The 21,178-nt window shown below is 38.2% G+C and overlaps 1 protein-coding gene across 1 annotated transcript in view; it reads right to left on the bottom strand.

Moving 5' to 3' along the window:
- The window catches only part of LOC124170798 (serine-protein kinase ATM), a 182,773-nt gene that overhangs the window by 81,556 nt on the left and 80,039 nt on the right, over positions 1–21,178 (bottom strand). Inside the window, exons 21-25 of the mRNA XM_046549763.1 lie at positions 15,049–15,167; positions 11,136–11,285; positions 10,380–11,056; positions 8,665–9,001; positions 7,697–7,837 (exon numbers count right to left, since the gene is read on the bottom strand). Of these exons, the coding sequence (XP_046405719.1) occupies positions 7,697–7,837; positions 8,665–9,001; positions 10,380–11,056; positions 11,136–11,285; positions 15,049–15,167 (1,424 nt within the window). The remainder of the gene's footprint in view (positions 1–7,696; positions 7,838–8,664; positions 9,002–10,379; positions 11,057–11,135; positions 11,286–15,048; positions 15,168–21,178) is intronic.

Genomic DNA, 21,178 nt, shown 5'->3' with positions numbered 1-21,178 from the left:
AGTCGGCGCAGGCACCTGCCGCTGCACTTGCATGACCTTCCTAAACCCCTTGACCGCAGCCTGCCCATGATGCTTGAGGGAAATCCACAATTCTGAGAAAATCCTTTCAAAGATATTTTAGCCCATAACTCTGCTGATAAACCTTCCAATGACCTAATCGTAGAATTGCCAGTCACCAATATAGCAAGAAATTGTTATTTGCGACAAGATGTTCGTTGAATTTAGCCATTTACAGTATAATGTGCAAAAACAAGATGACAATTATTCATAAATATGTATTTAAGTGACCAATGTCATTGGACTTTTAGTATTCCGTAGTCTTTATGCACGGATATTATATCCTTTCTTCGCTTAGTCCCGCCGCCGTTTCGTGGCTGCCACAGTGGACTGTGCGGCCGGGGTGGATTCACAGAAATATGGTTGTTAAAATTAGAATCACAAGTTATCGCAAAAACTGCATTCTAAACATTGTTCTAAATGCTTTTGTCTATCTCACAGTGCAAATAACTCTGTGTAGCCTGATGTAGATACAAACGATAATTACCGTTAAACATAAAATTCAATGAAAAATCAACACAGTTTTTGAAAAATTATAAAAATATGAAGTAACAAGTAAAATGAAACAAACACTGTCTCTATTCATTTTATAAAGACCAATTTTATGGATAAAAATACTTTGAAACCAATATTCTTAACAACAACTCTGTAATGAAGCCAAAAATTAAGCTATTTTCAACGGGAAAAATTTGGTCGCTAAAATCACTCCGACATGCTCTCCTTTGACCAACTGTAAAAGTTAAATTAATGTATTCCTTGCTCTATATGGTAGCCTATCTTAAAGAGTACATGCTTAATAATGAATATCAAATGTTTTTGGTTGATTTGCGCTAACTTCATTTTTCGACTTTTGGCCAGCTTTTTTGGATTTTGGCCCACTGTGCGTCGTTGCCTTCAAAGCGAAGGGGCGAATGCGCAGCAATGTGATATACGCAGTTTGTGTTGCCTAAAGTTTCCAGTCCGTCTCGTCTTGTTTGAATGCGCTAATGCTACGCTTGTTTCTTCCGAAATTGTCCTGTTTGGACTATTTTGAATATTAGTAGCCTTGTTGTAACTATAAATCTTCGCGTCAAACAATTAGAGCTTAAAAAACTTAAATTCTGTCAGATATGCATCGCGTTAGATCTCTTTCTTTTTTTGAACCTCGTGCGTGTCATACAATTATTGAAAGCTATCGAGATATCCTCGGGCTCAGTAGATGACTCACCTAGCATTTGGCCTCCATAAACTGGGAGATGGATCAAGGTCAGTTGGTGAGACGGGGTAGGGATGAAACATGTTTCCATTGTTCCCCTGTAACTTGATGTTTTCCTATTTTCCTGTGGGGTCTCGGAAAGGAAAAAAAAACGGCAGAGGCATTGGCTGATGGAGGGCCAAATGTGGCTCCATTAAATCTACGACGTGGTTATTATCCTACAGCGCTGAGATTGCCCCGATTGTTGTCCAAGCTCTTGGGAAGGTTTGTGCTACGTGCCTGTCGTGTATTACCTTAAAATTTTCCACGGCTGAAATTCTATTGCAATACTCCTGCGAGATCATTTCAACAAAATTGCTCGTGAATAGGACAAGCATCGTAGAGCAACGGCGTATGCGAAGAGAGGATCGGAACTCTTTTTACTCCCTCTTATGCTGCTATTACCGCCGCAGTTATCAAAATTTTCTCTTTCAATTAATATTGAACTTTCAATTAATATTGAAAGAGGAAAATTCGAATACACGTCTGCAACACCGCGCGATAGTATTTAAAAAAATGCCGCAAATTTTTTTTCATCATAGCTTCGATGCTCAAAATAGGGGTGCGCCTCTTACACACGCTTATACGGTATTTGTGTGCAATTTAATAGCGTGTATTATACACTTAACTCGGAAGCTATTTTACAATGTGACTAAAAGTGCGGGAGATGGAAAAGACAAGAAATTTTGACAAACCATGTATTTTTCCTTTGATGATTCCTAAAAGAAACAATCATACAAACTTCCAGTTTTTCAGTTCGGTGAACTTCGTAATAATGACAGTCTACTGTATCACAATTCGGATCATAATAAGTAAGGATGGTTGGATTGGATAAATCAGATCCAAATATCTGTGGATATTGCCCTTCACCGGACACTTCAGATCTAAATTTGCGGAAGGCATCGGATCTGGATCCAAAATTGTAAATTTATGCTTCAGTGAATACAGCGTCACATACTAGGGAATGGAAAGAGTTCCCATCCTACCTTCGCATGCACTGTTACACTGAGATGCTCGTCCTACTCATGAACCATTTTGTTTAAAAGCTCTCATAGGGGTTATATAACAGAATTTCAGCCATGGAAATTTTTATGGTAAAATACGATAGGCAAATAGAGTTGACTCTTACAAAGAGATTGAACAACCATTGGGAGAATCTCAACGCCATAAGTTAACAACCACGTCAAAAGTTTCTACATCGCAGCTTATAAAAAAACTCCCTTCGTCCTCCATCACCCCATGCCTCTGATATTTATTTCCTTTCCGAGACCAATTAGCCCATAAATCATTATCTTTGAAGGAAAACATCACGTCATAAGAGAACAATGGAAGCGTGCTTCATACCTACCCCATCTCACCCACAAACCTTTTTCATCTTACCTGCATCAATTCTCCATTTCTGGAGAACAAATGCTAGTTGAGTGACTTACTCGACCGAAGATGTCTCGATGGTTTTTGGAAATTGGATGATGAGCACCGGTTTTAAAAAAAGAATGAGATCAAATCCGTCGCATTTCTGACATGATTGGGTTTTTTTAAAGCTCAAATTGACTGAAACAGTTTCTTTTAAGTTATAACAAGACTATACAAACATTCAACATTTTCCAAACAGCACAATTTTCAAAGAAACAGGCGTGGCACCAGCCAAACAAGAAGAAACGGCCTGGAAATGCCAGCTGTATTTATCACATGGGTTGCTCAGCTTAGCTTTGAAGGTGAAGATGCCACAAAATAGCAAGATCTCACATGTTTGTCCTCGACTCCCTCATTCGTAGCCTCAGTACTTGAAGTACGGAGGGAGTGCGCTCCTTCCCCTCCACTTATCCTTTATGTGCTTTTGCTGCCCACCCCTTCCCCTCGCTGAGCAGTAGTCTTATTCTGCTCCTTCAACTCATCGCACGTGATGCTAATGTCGTTCTAAACATTGTTAATTGTGTTGCAGATTGAACAGTTGCTATTCAATTTAATGATATACCAATAAAAATGCCTTTCACTGTGTAGAAACATTTTTTTTACATAAAGAGAACCATTTGCATGCAATGTGACATGAAACTATCACGAGGAAGTGCAAAATCTTCCTCACCGCGACTTAAGCATTTGCAGGCATAATACAAGTCAGTATGCGATGAGAAAGTGACAAAATTCGGGGGAACTTATGTGAGGAATATTAAAATTCAGTCAATGGTTTATCTGAAGATTGAAACGTACATATTTTGATTTCCAAATGCAAGCATAGCAGTTTAGACCCTGAGCATGTAAAGATTTTATGTATATGTTATATTTTTTTAAATAATTTGAAAGCCTATAAAAATGATTTTGAATCAGTAAAAATATTAAAATGTGTACGTAAATCTAAAAAGCATTAATTTGATAGTGTGTACCCAGAAGAAACTTCTATAATTACTTTGTTATATAGTTTATTGAAAATGCATTTGGATCTGAAAATGTCCGAAGATTCGGCTTAAAACATTAAGGATCCGATCCGGATCAAAAAAAAAAAACCTGGATCAGTCCATCCCTAATAATAAGGTCTCAAGAGAAGAGAAAAATCATACATCAGATGATCCCCACCCCCACATGTAAGACAACTTAAGATGAGCTGGAAGAACCCTTTTCATTTTTGATGCTGTAACAGAGTGGGCCACTACCAATCCTGCTATCGAGCAAACAAATCAAGGCCACCGACCACCCCTATTCCCAGAAATATAATGCTACTGCTGATACATATCTCTCGTGTTTGTTTGCAGTGGGACACTTAAGAATTGATTACCAAATGCAGTTACAGCTATAGTTACCAACGGTGGCGAAGAAACTATGAGCATTAGGGAAAGGCAAACAATGCATTATTTTTCAGTTCAGATATCCAATCGCACAATCCTATTTTAATGCAATTTTCCACCAGAGTAATAATTTATCACTAGGTGAATAACTTGATATTAAAACTTAACATTGTAAATAATATTTACACTTCAACAACATTAGGTAACTCCTAACTGGAGTTTAACTGTCCTACACACAATTTGCAAAATCTATTTAAGGATGAGTCGATTCTTAAACTTTTTTGGTTCTTTGTACCAGTCCAGTTCTCTCCCATCAGTTCTCGGTTCTTGATATGTACTCGGTTCCAAGGATGAACTCTTATTATCTGAATTAATGGCAAATTTAAATGAACAATCACAACACGTGAATGAAAATAATTTAACTGAAGATGTAAATTAGTGGGAAAGCTCAGTAAAAAAAATTAACTCTCCATAATTTTATTTGCTTAGTAAAAAAGTTTAACCCTTTCTCGCCTTACCATGACTGATGTACTGAGCACTGAGACACTCTTCCGTCCCCTTCCGTAAAGAGCATTTTTTCAGGACATTCGTTAAGAAGGGTCTCGCTGATAATCGCGCCCTCTCAGCACCAACCTTTTTTGACTCTTCTTAGTGGGGAGTCCACATTATCTCAGACTCCGAGGGTAGCTGGGCTCCCTCCTTTCGGGGCTTATAACCCTACCAGCGGCATTGGTTCGCAGTCAATCATGCTTTGTTTATATGAATTAGAGATGGGTCGAATAGCAGATTTCTCAAACTCGAATATCGAATTCGAATATTAAATCATTGCTCGAATATTCGAATACCTCGAATACTAGAATTGCACAAAGCATATTATTTCTTTAAGCTTCTTACTTCTTACTAAGTTTCTATTTCCCTTGATGAATGTATAAATAAAAAGTTATACAGTGGAACCTCGATCTATCGATTTTCAGGGGGGACGAGAAAAACGATAAATGCGGGAATGTTTGACTAGGTTGCCTATGCAACAGGAAACCCAGGATTTTGGCGAGTAATTAAGGTCTCCTTTAAAGGATTCAAACCGGAATTTAGCTGATTAATGGAATATTTTAATTTTATGGAAAAAATTTGGGCTTATAGTTGATTCAACTAACATCTCTTTCAAATATCCTAAGGGGGCACACCACCTCGCGAAAAAATGATTGCATGCCATCTCGGCTTTTACACAGCTACGATGGATTTCGGTCTGATTTATATATTCTTATCTACCAAACTCCATTTCTGCGGCACGCCGATCTGATACTTGGCTTCATCCAACTTCTTATTTTCAACAGGTAGCTCGCTTTACCCTCACTCCTACTGTCAAGTGCTAGCGGACAATCCGAGGCATTTTGCAAAATACACGCGCTTCTCCACCGGATTTCTTCAATTATTTTCAGTCCATCTTTGGAAGTTCACACGAAATAAGCAGATGAATTCGAATTGCTAGTGGGGAGAAACCAAATATCCTGAGAAAATATCCCTTCGACTGTGACAATAGAGATTTATAACATTACTCATAAATTGTAACTTGATGTATGTTTTCGAAAAAAAAATACGGCATCAGCTTCCGAGGAGCTCAGTTGCGAGGATATCGAGTCGTATTTTGACATTTATTTCTTGGCGTAAAATGCTTAAATAAACTCAGAAATATGTCGTGTTTGGTCTAATTCTTTTTGAAATTACGCGCACATTACTAATATTTCAAACCAATAAAGGTGTAACATCAATTGACGAAAGTCATTCTTAGACACCTTTTGTGCTAATAGATGACTCATACAGCGGTTGACCTCCACAAAAAAGGGGAACTTCGAAGCTGGTAGGAAAAAAAAGGTCAGTGCGGGAGAAAAGGGAGGGCCCGAAACACGTTTCTATTGTTCTCGTGTAACTTGGTATTTTTTCGAAGCTAAGGTCTTCGTAATATGATCCCTGCGCGAGCTGTGACCTTTTTTTATTTCGAAGAAGAAGAAATCCTCAGAGGGGTGGCTACTGCTGTATCGAAGGGGATACCGGATCTAGGGAAATGCGCTAATGTAAGTATCCCACGGTACTCACGCAGCAGTTGACCTCCGGAAATGGGGAATTTCCATGCAGGTAGCCAGAAAAATGTCAGTGGGTGAGAAAAGGGGGGAGGGCGTGAAATACGTTTTTATTGTTCTCGTAACTCGATATTTTTTTCGAAGCTAAGGTCTTCGTAATGCGATCCCTGTGCGAGCTGGGACCTTTTGTTTGATTTAGGAGAAGAGGATAGCGTCAGAGTGGGTGAGGCGAATGCTTAATGGAGGGGGATAGCGGATCGTGGGAAATGCCCTAAGGTTGCTATCCCACGGCACTGAGGTTCTCCTGGTGGGGTCAATCGGGGATTTTTGGATTTTTTCACCCAACCATTTTCGGTTCCCCTCGTCGAACTCTTTTCACCGCTCAAATCCACGAATTTGATGTAATTCGTCAACTTGCGTAAAACGGCGCTGCAGGCACTAAATGACTACAGTTCTCTGCATTTTTCCGAGTCAACTACCAACGACGAGCTTGCGACAGTGTATGACACGAAATTCAAAGTACATATTCGAGGTATTCGAGGCGGTACTTTTTGCATAACTATTCGAGACATCAAATATCGAATACTTTCTAGCATTCGAGGTATTCGAGGATTCACGGATACTATTCGCACATCTCTAATATGAATTAGCCAAATGGATATTTGTTGCTTGCACGTAAATTGCAGACTTTAAGTTGAATTCCTTATTTTATACTGAGAATCATCAAATTTTGAACAAAGCTCTACTGTCAATACTAACGCATTTAGTGCAGCAACAATTTCCATGTTGATTTTTATACTGAAATCAAGATATAAGTTAATATTTTTCGTAGAATTTTGTTTAAAAATTGTAATCACTGCTCAAAAGACAAAGAATTCAATTCTTAGTTTACATTTTTTGAGAAAGGAACAAATATTTATTTTGAAAATTGACTGAATGAACAATTGAATGACCGTGGTTCCTTACCACAAAGAGGGTTAATATAAGATGAGGGGTGTGGGTACCTGCTCCTGGATTTCTAGGGTACGGCCTAAGTCCCCCTTTGTTGGGTCCCGAAACTAAGACTTCACCAACCCGCGACCATCATAAAGGGGGAGAGTAAGGAAACGTATATATTCGGCATTCGTTCTCCTGCGTAGGATAGTCTCCAATGAAAATTTGTGGCTTTTGTCTCCCGGGTCAAGGGTCCAGATGCATATTTTCGTCTTTAGTAGAGAAAACGTTAAATAACACATTCTTGAAGAATGCATTATCAATCAGTAAGTCACATTACATCAGGCAGCCACTGGTTCACTACAAGTGTCCCCCTCCTTTACTTCCAAATACCATGGGAATAAATGGACAGAAGAAAAAAGTGGGGACACACTTGAAAACAATGACATGTGGTAGCATCAAAACGCTTTGTGTATTGTAAGGAATAAAGGCTTTAAGTGGAGCCTGAAAAAACCTCTTTCATCTATGATGGCAGGAATCAAAAACAGCAACACATTCAGCAATTCAAAGATACAGAAAATTGCATGCAAGTATGAACCAAGAGGAAAACATACCACAGGGTCTGAAGATGTTACCAAACCAGCTAACACCTGGGTTGTTTTATGGAGAGGGTTGTCGGAGTACAGAAAAAATGAGTGATTGAGCTCCTCCACTTCATTCAATAGCTCTTTTAATTGTTCTTTCTTCTCCTTCAACTGAAAAGAAAAAAAGAAACTTGAATAATTACTTCATTTTATGGCAGGCAATTAAGAATTTATTTGGATCCGAAAATATCTAAAGATCTGACACCCAAAATCAAGTATCCCGAGGAGTTGTGTCAAACCAATCTTAGGATTGTTGACTGATGATGATGATGTTTTTTTGCTATGAATCCAGAAATAAACACTCTTACGAACTTTGTAATTACAAACCTCTGGTTTTTCCATTCTGTGAACCTCATAATAACGAGTTTACTGTATCATATCTTTATGCTGGAATTCCCATTTGTGCCTCATTGCAGCAACAAGGCATAGCACTAGTAAACTTTCTCTTGTTTAATCAACAATACATAGAGTGATTTTACTTAACAAAATAACCAAATAACCAACATACAATACGTAGTGGCCTTAAAGAAGAGATTTCTGAAGAGGTTGACCAATGAAAAAGCCTGCCACTATCAAAAAGGAAATTATAAACAGTCCCTAACAATATGAGCACACAATAATATGTTCATTGATAAAGATACCCAGGATTAGAATGATATGATTCTGTTATTTAACATACAATAATGGCTATCTCAATATCTACCCTTAAGAATTTTTTTGGGATGTTTGAGTAATAACCCTGTCTAATAATCCAATGACTGCTGATGGAAAAACTATGTTTTGGAGGCTTAGGAGAGCTAAAGTTACTCCCCAAGCTAGGAGTAATAATGATAATAAAACATACATACACACAAACACATGCATAGCTATCATAATGAAAGATAAAAGTACAATAATATCAATGCTAAACCTTATTATTAGGTTAGTTCATTACTTACCATAGCTTGCACATGTTGAAGCATTTCAGTTCTTGCAAAGCCCAGGAGTATATAGAGATCAACAAAGCTGCTAAGGTCTGTGGCTAAAGATGTACCATCCTCTCCGAGTATAGATTTCTCCAAAATCATGTTCAGGTTGGCAAATACTGGAGTTGCGGGAAATGGCATTAAGTACGTGAGATCATCCCTTAAAGACTCCGCCTCTAGAATGACCTCAAGTAATTTCAGCACATCATTATCTAAAGTTGGAATGCACTCGTCTAAGATGAGATCCACGAGAGCATATATTACAGAGACTACTATTCTCTCATATCCCTTCATAAGGGAAATAAAGTGCCTGAAAAGAGAAAATACGCATTTTAGAGCAGTGAAAACTCATTGCAAGAAACATGTTCCTTTGCCACACATTTCATAGCAGGATGCACCAAAATCACTCTTGACCCATGTTGCCAAATATGAGGCAACAGCATGTTTTCATCTTCCGGGCAGACACACATTGAAATTTTGAAATTCCCAGGCCTTTCTCTGACATTCATCAAAATTCCTCCACAAAAATAATGTGAGGTCATTTTAACACTACTTCAGGGTGAAAGTCTGAAGTGTAATTTACCTCTACTTTCTAATTTTACTAATTTATCTCTACTAAAAAATATCACTGACATTTTAGAGCTGTAAACATTATGTATTTGTAGCTCAGAATCAAATGTAATTGAAGCTCTTTCCTCTAATTCTGACAGCTGGAGGCACTCTGATGAGGCACCTTTAGAGTAAGTTTTGATGGTTTTTTTCCATCTCCAGAAGATCCAATATGAAGCACAAAAACTCTGGGATTGGAGACAATTATTCTACCAGGAAGTGTGAGAAGTGGCAGAGCACTTTGAAGAGAGTGGAAGAACATTAATCTTTGGAAAGGCTATTATCATCAGGAAAAAACATTAATTAATAATCAGGAATACAAAAATGTACTGTGTATTCCACTGTTTCACAACAGCATTCTGGCTTTCCTCATCTTCTCATACTATATTCCATTGGCCCAGGTTTATCCTGTTAGCCTGCTGATTAATAATTCCATGGAAAAATCAGTTTTATAAGCACAGAAATAAAACACAAAGTTAGAGGAAAAATACATTTGACATTTCAGGTAAGATCAATGAAATGGCACAATTGAAAAAAACTTCATAACAATTTAGTATATCGTTAAATGCATGGGTGGAAAGATATAACACTAAAGGACCAAAGTTGATGATTCACTTGACTTAACTGGGATTCGAACCCTGGTATCCCTATTCCTGAATAGGTATACTGACCTCACACAACATCACCACACCTGACCAAATAATAGGATATCTGTCTTTAATTACCACTTAAGTGAAATAATTTTTTGAATTTACTTTCCTCCTGTGCCTCTTATATCACTAAAGGAATACACATACATATGTAGCAATTTGCCACAAAAATCTATACTTGAGGAAGGTTTCCATGATCTAACAAGCAAAACTTAAGGTTACAAATCTGTTGATGTAACCTAAATCAGTATCATTTAATGCAAAGGTAACTAATAATGCACAAACGAATTTGGAAACCCATGAAGCCTTTTTAAAATAGGCATTCTGGATTCCAACAAATATAGAATTCTTCCGAGTTTATTTTCTTTTTGAAAATTTCTGTTATCATATAATGCAATGCCCCTGATATACATAGGAGATAATACTTACTTTTCAATGTCATCACGAACATAGAGAAATGCAAGGGTAGCTATTGTGTCGTTTCCACATTTATTCCACTTCCTTATGACTCTGATGAAGGAGAAGGTCACATCCCGAGCCAGCCCAACAGCAAGCTTCTCAATCACCAATGGAGGCCCACCAAATGAGGTGCTGTTAAAATAATCCAACACCAAGTCCACATACGACTGAAAAGCTACAAGAGCTGTGAGAGCATCGCATGGTGTAGGTGCATTTATAACTCCTTCAGCAAGTAAGAGAAGGACATTCCTAAAATGACACGGGTGCTCTATGATCACGAAATCCAGATAGTCCAAATCTGAACCCAGTTGCAACTGACGCAGGCAGTCTAAGACCTTTTTGATCATTTTATTAGTGTAGTGCACACTACTCTTCTCTGGATAGCAGATGATGTGTGTACAATTCACTAAAAGTTCTTCTCCTGCAATCTTATCAATTGTCTCCTTATCAAAAAACATTTTATAAACATTGTAGAGGATAGGGCTTTTAGTTGCAGTGACCACCTTAAACAGATTGAAGTCATCATCGAGTTTCCTTAACTCATCTATGGCAACCTGAGCTGCTAGCCCTCCACTCGCTTCATCCCGCTCAGTGTCTTCATTGAAGTCTCGGCCCAGCATCAGGGCTATGACAATACTAGCATGCTCCTAAAAATGGAAAAGGAAAAGGATCAGATTTTGTCCACATTTCATCACTCAGCTAAAACTAAAGATAACATGACCAAACCTTGAGCATTTCCGCGATCGACTTAGTAGTGACTTCACAAAAGTCAAACATCGACCTATCATTTGATATCCACAGAGTCGCAAACACAACACCAGGGTTTTCTAAGAAGAATTCCTCCTGAGAGTCAAATGCAAGCCAATATGGGAAGTTCTGAAAAGGAAAATTACCATTATATTTCTCCCTGTATGAGTGAATCTAGACACAATTAAGATAAGAAGAACTTAACGCTTGGATTTCCTTTTATATGAATTGGCATTTCATAAATAAGGGAAGGGTCCATTGGGTACTTTGGTTCTCATTTCCACTGGCTCTTGAGCTAATAACCAGAATCAAAACAAAAAACAATGACATCCAGAATAATTTGCACAAAACCCAGTTTGAAAGGCTTTTCTTGAACATAATTTACATTACAGTAGACTCATTATTGCAAAGTTTGCTGGACCAAAAAACTAGAGGTTCATCATAAGGAATTTCGTATGAGCATTTCTTTAAGGAATCATTGCAAGAAAAACATTTTGTCAAAATTTCTTGTCACTTCAATATCAGGTACTTCAAGTTGCACCAGTGGAATAGCTTGAGAGTCATACTGACACAATCTAGGGTTGATATCTTCCCAAGTCCTCGTTATATGAACAACATGCATTCCAAGACCTAGCTTGCGAGTTAATAAACCTATGGAAAGAATTGAGAAGTGCAGTTATCTTGCAGAATGCAACACCACATTACAATCGTGGGTTAACTCACGACTGTGACAAACTGATCCAGCTGGGCATGCAACGCAGCTGGAGCCAAAAAATCGCTTTCTGCGGGAAGGAAAAACGGGCGAAATGCTGAGCAGTTATCGACTTCATAACAGATTAAATAGAACTTTGTTAAGATTACCCCCATAGTGCGAGTGCAAGCACAGAGAAGACACCACCTCGCATCATTCAACTTGAAAGGCACCAAATTTGAATTTTCGGGCACACTTGAGTTTTTCAAATGTTTGCATATCCGAAACTTGAATGTTTCCCAGAGGGGGACTTATCATACGGCCAATTTACGATCGGTAATGAGTGGGTCATCATGATTCCACAGGAATGAAGATTATCATATGATGTTGCATGAAGACTGAAGTTTCTACTACTGAAGAAAGAACAATAATTGATGCTCTTGGGCAAAGTGCACGAGGAGACCCTCATATGGATTTACAAATTTAGTTACGTCATTGGATTTACAGTGCGACGCGGCACTGCATTTTATTTTGTTTATAACTTTCAAACGTGGCCCTTTTTGGCATTTTTTTCTCATTGATAATGCTAGTGACATCTATTTTCTTTATTTCTTACCATGTTTTGCTAGATTTAACCCATTATTGCAGAAATTGTAGCAAAAAATGTCAAGCGCAGCATTCTTTTCCATTTGTAGATGTAATAATCTCTATTTCTGTTCCCATGACCAGTTATTTTCAAATAAAGTTTTAATTCCATGTGTAATGGTAATTTTAAATGTTTTTCATGATATGCAGTGATAGTTCAACTCCGCTTTTTAATGTGAAAATTGTCTTTTTCTTTTGTATCTTGATACTAAAAATGAGGACCAAATACAAGTTGTATGGGTCCATATGATATATTTTGCTTCACTGCATCCAGCCACATGTTATATATCATTGTACTGCTCACAGAAGGCAAAGTTCTTAATCATTAATGTTAGAAAAGGTTTAGGTTAGTTAAAAGAGATGAGTGTTACTTTCAAGATTATTATAGGATTCTGACAATCAAGACGAATTTTACAAATATTCTGGGAGATTATATCCCCCAATTTCTAAAAATAAAGTCAGATGGGTTTTGAAGTATAAAGAATATGGTATAATCAGCGATGTGTCTAAAAGCCGCTTTGGAGGTGGGGCTAGGAGAGCTTTTTTGCCCACAGTGGAGCCCATTCTCTCACTAATTACGTTTCCTTTGAGATGGAATGGTAAATTTGATGCGGGGGAGTGCAGCAGATGAGGTTTTGCTTCTTTGGCGGGTAATCCAAAATCATTATTTCTAAGAAGTTTGGATTCTAGGTGGTAAGTGAGAAGGAGCAGGGTCTATTTTCTTCGATCCAGCTCCGAATGGGGGACTGATGGGGTGAAAAAAATACACTCACGCTGGGAGAACCTCGCTAAACTTTTGTTTCTGTAGTGTTGCACTGACACAAACATTGAGACCATCCATACTTTCCACAAAGCTTCCTTATTTGTCATTCACTACATTCTTCCTTCCTCCCACAATCTGTGACTTAACTTCTCCCCACCCTAATGACCCACCTGAGCTGGACCTTCTTGGAATGAAGGTAGGGCCACTGCGGGGCGTTTTGACAAGGCTTGTGTTCCCTGTCCCTCATTCAGTGATGGAAGGATAAAGAAAGAGCAGGCTATTGAGTCTAATTGCCTCCTTGCACTCCCAACCTTTCTCCACGATAAGGGTTTTCTACGCTTAGCTGGCCTAACGATCTGGGTTTTCCCTGATCCTTGGCAGTCGACACACTACCATGTTTCTCCACCCCTTCACCGCAAAACAACTTCCCTGGCATTTCTTCTCCTTTCGCCTCCTCACTAACCCCTTCACGTTCGTAAAAAACCTGATTAATGAAATCTCTGTGCATTTGAGTACACAAAGAAAAGAGAAATATACTTACAAATTTTCACTTTATGGTAAATTTTCTATTCACCTATTCATCATGAAACAATTTTTACCATGTAAATACTGAACTAATTGCCAGAAAAAAGAAATTATTTTCTATCACACAATTAGTAAGGTAGTCGTCTTGATTTCACCCCCATGGTAAACTGTAACGTCATCGGTAATTATATAAATGCCAGCAATTTTGTGTAGACTATCACAGCTGCAAAGAAATATTTTCGAATGAGAGGTACAAAAGTAACAGTAACCATGTGATATGTTCTTCACGGTGGTCGGTGAAACCTCTGAATCTCCTGGCGAGTTACAGTTATTCAATCAACGAGAAATATTCACACGACGGTGAGGAAGCATTATTCTACGGTTTTGGATAACACACTGTTTTAAAATTTTCTTGGAATTGCTGCTTGGTGTAATTTTAAACATAGTAACCTAAGGATTTGCCCTAAGGTGACTATCACCACGGCAGGTACGTGGACGCAGAGCAGAGAAGGTGCCCCAGAAAAACTAAGTCGGAGGCCATGGAAAAAACAACCTTGGCTAGCCATGTGTTTCTTGGAATAATTTTTGCAAAGAGATGAATTTTTATCAACATTACAACAAGGCAAACACAATGATTCTTAGCTAAAAGACAAAGCAAAATTGGTATAGTAATATTTCCTTTTTGTTAAACAATTTCATTTGGTTTATAAGATTTAAAAGATAAAATAATATGATTATAAATAGATTATAGCATTTCATATGAAACATAATTGCTTTGACATTAACATTGAGAGTGCAGCCCCTGACGTAGCGACGAGGAAATTCTCGGTGCCGCAGCGGCGCCGTAAATCCAACGACGCAACTTTTTTCATTAGAGGCCAATAAAATGTAAACTATCCACACTATACAAACAAAATGATATATGTATACGAAGAAAGAAAAAAAAATAGACTACTAAAATTTTCAAAATGATCCATTGAAATGGAAAATTTATGCACCACTTTTAAAACCAAGTATAAGTTTTTTTTAAGTGTAATGCCTTCCACCTTTCCTCTATTCCAAGCATACCTGAGCTGGTGGTTTCATTGTACAACATAATACCTAGGCATTTCTTTTTAGAATTTTGCATTAAAAATAAAAAAAAATTTTGGCTAAAAATACAATGCTACATTTTATCTAACGATAGAAAAAAAAATCCTTAACAAGGTGAACAGCAAACTGCAAGTAATTAAACTTTAATTCTGGAAAGAATATGAATGAAAAAATACCTTAAAATCATTCAGCAACACCCACTTTTCTAAGAAGTGGATTAAATACCCACGGACTAACTCACGTCCATCAGTGCGCAATTCTTCAGCAAGAATGCTCATCATATTCTTGCCTACAGCTGCAAAGGAAATACAAAATGATATGATAAACAGTAATTTTATCACACAAATTATTTATTTTTGAATGACATAATATTACCATTATTAGCATGCCAATAGGGTAGTTTCCTTCATCAAAGAAAACGAAAGTCATTGATTGCGATTCGTTACCCACCATTAGTGTATTCATAATATACAAATTATATAGTTTTAGAAATACCGGTTTAGACGAATGGCAATGGTCCATTTTTATCCTCATTTGAATAGGGCCAGATTGGCGCCCATGCGATGCCACTCCACGTGACGTCACAGGGACCTAGTTTCTATACGAGAAGATAGGAGTTATACGTCGTCTGAGGTTACCAATGCATGCATGAGGCGCAGAGCTCAGGGAAACATGTCTTAATAATCACTTATTAAAACTGGCTAAGGTCGGAAAGTTTTCTTCATTTGATAAGGTATTAATAATCCTTATTTAAGCCAAGCGCTACCAGCCAGCAGGGTACTCAGCCACCCGCTAGCAGCCTGCGTTGTATCAGTGCTCAACTCACCTCAAGGTCACCTCACAAGGCGGCAGCAGGAACCAGAAATACGTCACACGTAGAGATTTCCCGACATTCATACTTAGCCGTCGCGTTTTCGCGCGCAAGAAAATTTTCTCTTTTCATTTAATCGCGAAAAATAGATATCGTCATTTAGAAATCTAAAAGCGTGAAATACGTACTCCAGGAGTAATAATCTTTCGATTAAGGCAATAAAAAAATAATAGGAAACCACCCTATTCAGTTTGCCCCAAAAATTATTTTTTGACTCGATTCGATTTACTCAAAAACTTTTTCAAGAAGCTCTTTCTTTCCATTTCAATTATGTGGATTTGATTCAAAATAACAATTCACCATTGGTACAACAAAAAAAGGCCATTGTTTTGAGCAGGAAGGGATTAGAAAAAAAAAACTTTGAGTGGAGAGTGGTCCTACATACAGTAAAACCTCGCTTTTAAGCCCCCGCTGTTATGTTTTCCCACAATTTGTGACATTTTCATCAAGTGCCGATGATTTATACATCTCTACAGAGTTATGTCTTCCCATATTCACACTTAATAAATTTCAAATGATTCACACTAGGCCACCAAAGGGAACATGGTGGATAGTGCATCACAACCATATGAAGAAGAAAAAGGAAATTGGTAGATAAGTTCCCAAACATTACAAAGTCCTCTTGGATAAGTTATTGGAAATTTGCACATTGGAATATGTCATACTTTTGTGATAAACTCATTTCGTGAAGAGGTAAATTGGGTAAAATTATAAAAATGTAACGATTTTACTAGTTTCCTGAAAGCCTTATACCCCCATGCTTCGCCTAGCGCAATTTCGATATAGCCCAAATTCTTTCCTCGGGGAAACATTTCAATGCCACTTAGCCTCATCAAATAACCTTTAATACTCTCTAGATAAAATGTGAACTTGCGCTAAGTACACACAAAATTACACTCATTTTATCCATACTAATAGTATTGCTTGCCTCATATTTTGTTCTTTGTTTATATATTCGTCGAAATCCATTTCTGCACAATCAGCAAAAACATCACTCGCCATGTATCAGGACATTTGACGCTCTGAAGTAATTTTTCTCGTGCCCTTAGCAGAATAACATCAGTTCATTCAGATCATGAACTAAGTTTGGAGCTAGTGGAAATGAGTTTTTTTAAGCAACACGGTACGTAGACGTAATTTTTGCCATCATAGGTTATCTGGCAATTGACTACCACGTAAAGGGTCTACTCATCCAGCCTTCAAGGTCATAGGGGAGTGGAGGCCCAGTTGCGTATGAATAGCAACAACGCGTAAAAGGGTCCGAAAGAGAGTCTCAAACACAACAGGACAATGGCTTCATTCCTTCCCAGCAGCACAAAATTACCCATCCAAATCCATCCAATGCCCAGCCATCCAAACAATATGAATTAGAGGAATATAAAACTGGTAATCTTCCCACCCTGTTGTACCAGCCAATTACTACCATTAAATTTAGGGATAATCCATGTATTCAAAGCCAACTACTGCAGGATTCAAGTGAGAAAAGCTATGAATTCTATGGACAGTGAAGGAGACCCTAAGAGCTTCAAAGTCACAGTTTTAGATGCATACATAGCACGATCATGGAAAGGCATAGATGAGGGAAAAGTCTCAAATTGTTTTCAAAAAGCAGGATTTAGTTTTTCAGAAGACTGCAGCTTAGAACAGAATGGTGAAGAATCATTGGAAGAAGGGGGAGGAGGTAATTGAGCTATGAGAGCCAATGATCAGTTGCCATTATTTGGAGCGAAAATAAGTTTTTCAGATTTTGTGGGAGTGGATGAGCTATTATCAACAAGTAAGTCATTTACTATTGATGAAGCTATTGACCTGCATGACAGTGAAGAGACAGCAAAAGAGGAGGATGAAGATGATACAGAAATACAAAAAGAAAGCACAATCAATGCTACCGTAATCTTGGGCTACTTCGGGACTGGTGGAGTAAAATTGGGACAGCGACACTGTTATGAGGTTTTAAATGTCCTGCGGTCACCACTTTTGAGACTGCGTGTTTCTTCTGAGGTCTTCCAAAAATTAGTTCTTTGCTGCCATCTATTGGCTATATCCATAATGTCTGTGAACAATCTGTCTAAACAGCAGCCATTTTTACTTTGGTGCCAGTTTCGACAAGTTGCAAGTGTGCTGCAAACTTTCATGTATGACGGAACTACATTAGGACCACAAAAGACTAGTCACTAGAGGAAATTGTACATGCTTTAGCTATTACCGTATTTGCACGAATCTAAGACGAACACGATTCTAAGACGACCCCCCCTTTTTTGGAACTCCACTATGGGAAAAAAAATTTTCTAGGGGAAAACAATCAATGCGCGAATGTTTGGCTATGTTGCCTATGTCCCAGGAAACGCAGGATTTTTGGCGCGTAATGACAGGAATAGTGGTACTTAATCGAGACACTTAGGTCTTATTGTTGATTCGACTAATAGTTTCTTCGGTGGGGCCATGGTCCGAAGACGAATAAAATTAAACTAGTGAAAATGAAACCTGACTTTATTAAACCCACACGGAAAACACTCCGTGGTATGAAGGCAAGCCACCCTGGAAAGTAGGTAACCACTCGTACGAGCTATGCTATCGCGTTCGGCATACGCAGAGCATACTGCAGGGGGTGAAGCATGACCATATGACTGCGCCATGAAATTTTTTGTCCCAAAGATAGGGCAACTTACCCATTCTTCTCTAATTAGCGTAGCGTCAGATGGACGAATGAATTCGGATTGTTAGTAGGGAGGAACAAAATATCCTGAGACGATATCCCTTCCTCAGTAACTCTGACAAGTGAGACTTATGGTATAACTCGCAAATTGATAACTGATAATAACCTGAAATCCTGTTTTCGGAAAAAATGCCGCATTAACTGCCGAGAAGCTCAGCAACGAGGATATCGAGTTTCGCCAAAAATCACCTTCGTATTTTTCCAACTAGTTCCTTGCTTAAAAATGCTTAAATAACGTTAGAAATACGTCGTGTTTGGTCTCGTTCTATTTTCTAATTACGAGTACATTGCAAATATTCCAGCCTAATAAAAGTATAATACCAATTACCGAAATTCATTGTTAGACACCTTTTGAGCTAATAGGTGATTCATGCAGCGGTTGACCTCCAGAAACTGGGAACTTTGAACCAGGTACGCTGAAAAAGGTCAGTGGGTGAGAAAAGGGGGAGCGTGAAAAGCGTTCATATTGTTCTCGTGTAACTTGATATTTTTTTCGAGGCTAAGGTCTTCGTAATACGATCCCTGCGCTAGCTGGGACATTTACTTTGATTTTGGAGAAGAGGAAAGCGTCAGAGGGGGGAGGCGAGAGATGTATGGAGGTGGATAGCGGATCTTGGGAAATGCGCTTATGCTACTACCCCAAGGCTTTTAGCTTCTCCCAATGGTAATTTCATTTCGTGGGGAATATTTAATCTAGGTGCCTGTAGTTATTAGCCATAAATGACACATTGTATTTATTTCGTCTCATTTTCATCAAAAGATTGATGTGGGAAAATTATACGTCGGGACCACGATCTTCAAACAATCAATGCGGTAAAAACGATACTTTTGAGATGCGGGAAAAAATTACATCGTCTATATGGAACCTTATTTGTGACCAGAAACGGCGAACGATGAATGCGGAAAAATGATCAATACGGGTACGATAGATCAGAGTTCCACTGAATAACTTTTCTTTTGAAAGCGGCAGTGTAATAATTTCTTTTCTCTGCCATCATAATACTCTGAAAGGCACGGAATCACAACTAAATCGATTTCTCTAATCAGAGGCAAATCATGTTGCCATCTTACCGTTGCTCTGAGAAAAATGCGACGACTTTGTAGCAGTTTATCCCACTACGGCATTGAGGCTTTAACGTTACAATTTAGGTAAATTGTAACCAATCACACGAACATTTTTAGAGTTGATGGAGCTTTAACTTGAATGGAGCCGAACCCAGGGTAAAGCAGGCAATCTCGCGGACTCGGCAGAAGTGCACCCGGCGACTGAATGGCACGCGCCAAATCTTTGCCTGCTACCCAAAAATGGATTTTTTTTTACTTGAACGCAAAATTAAATATGCTAAATTACTGTTAAGCTATTTTTGACGTTGATTTGTCGTTGTATTGCTATTAGGTGGCAACCTCAGGTGTCCATAATTTTTCCGACGTAAATTATGCAACCCGCTTGACGTCAAAAATTTTGCATCCGATTCTAAGACGAACCCTCTTTTCCGCAGGAGGTGCGAGGGAAAAAAACCTCGTCTTAGATTCGTGCAAATACGGTATTTCCCTGAATGTAGAACCAAATAACCTAAAACTACTGACTAGTTTGGTTATGTTTGTCAAGAAAGAGACTTTACATGGGACAAGTTTGGACTGTCTCACAGTTATTCCACACAATTTATAATTATTTTTTACTAATTACTATTTTTATCTCTCTTGTTTTTGGAACTCTGAAAGTATGCGGATATAAACGAGCCCTAGGGTAGAGGACACACCAGAATGATGCCAAAGAGAGTCTGGAAGAGGCTATTAATGCGATCAAGACTAAAACCCTAACATACTGGAAGATGTACGAAGATGAACTGTATCTGGGACGGATCACAAAAACAACAATGAAGGGATTCATGATCTCCTCCATAGCACCATCTGGAAACAAGTGGAAGTGATCCCGGAAAGAAGATCTTCTAGAATGTCCTTGAGAGAATGTCGTCCAAATTATCAGCCCATCCTAGCAAGTTGGTCATCGAGGTGTTTTTTATGTTAAGGAATTGGGACAGTTTACACAGGACTGAAGATAAGAAACTTGGACTTGATTCAAAAACTTAATTAAAATTCTGGAAGGTTATGCAACATGGCTATCAAGATGCTCATGAAAGTGGAATGGACATGCATTAAGAGAAATGATCAAATTTTGCAATACACTGAAGATAATCAGCCATAATAACACAATGTGAGCAGAGGAAGGCAAAATGATAAGAACACATTATGAGGCATAACTGCCTTCTGTGATGAATGACAGGAGGAAATGTAAAAGAAAGAAGAAGAGAGGATTCATGGGCTGAAAAAGGTACCATAAAATGCTGAATTATAAAAAAATAGACATTTGGAAATTGTAAGGTGAAAAATATTCATGGACGGATCCACTCAATGGTGATGAATAAAACAGATGTCATACAATAAATAGATTAATGTCATGGAACCAATCACGAGGGTCACTAGCATTATTTGGAGCAGTTTTCATAATCCCATAACGAACATCATTAAAAACAATTGAAATTAAGCAATGAAAATGAAACACTTCATATAAGAACCACGACTAAGAACCAATGCCAAGAACTAAACCTGAATCAGGACTGACCAAACAGTAGAACCAGCTCATCTTTATTTCAAAATTGAAATGCCACACACAAAAATTGCAATGGAAACAATGATTGGAAGTTGTTTTCAGGAGATT

This window comes from Ischnura elegans, chromosome X (assembly GCF_921293095.1).
Source record: "Ischnura elegans chromosome X, ioIscEleg1.1, whole genome shotgun sequence".
In the NCBI taxonomy this organism is placed as follows: domain Eukaryota; kingdom Metazoa; phylum Arthropoda; class Insecta; order Odonata; family Coenagrionidae; genus Ischnura; species Ischnura elegans.
Note: the sequence above shows the minus strand (reverse complement) of the source record. Positions and strands in the feature narration are given on the sequence as shown.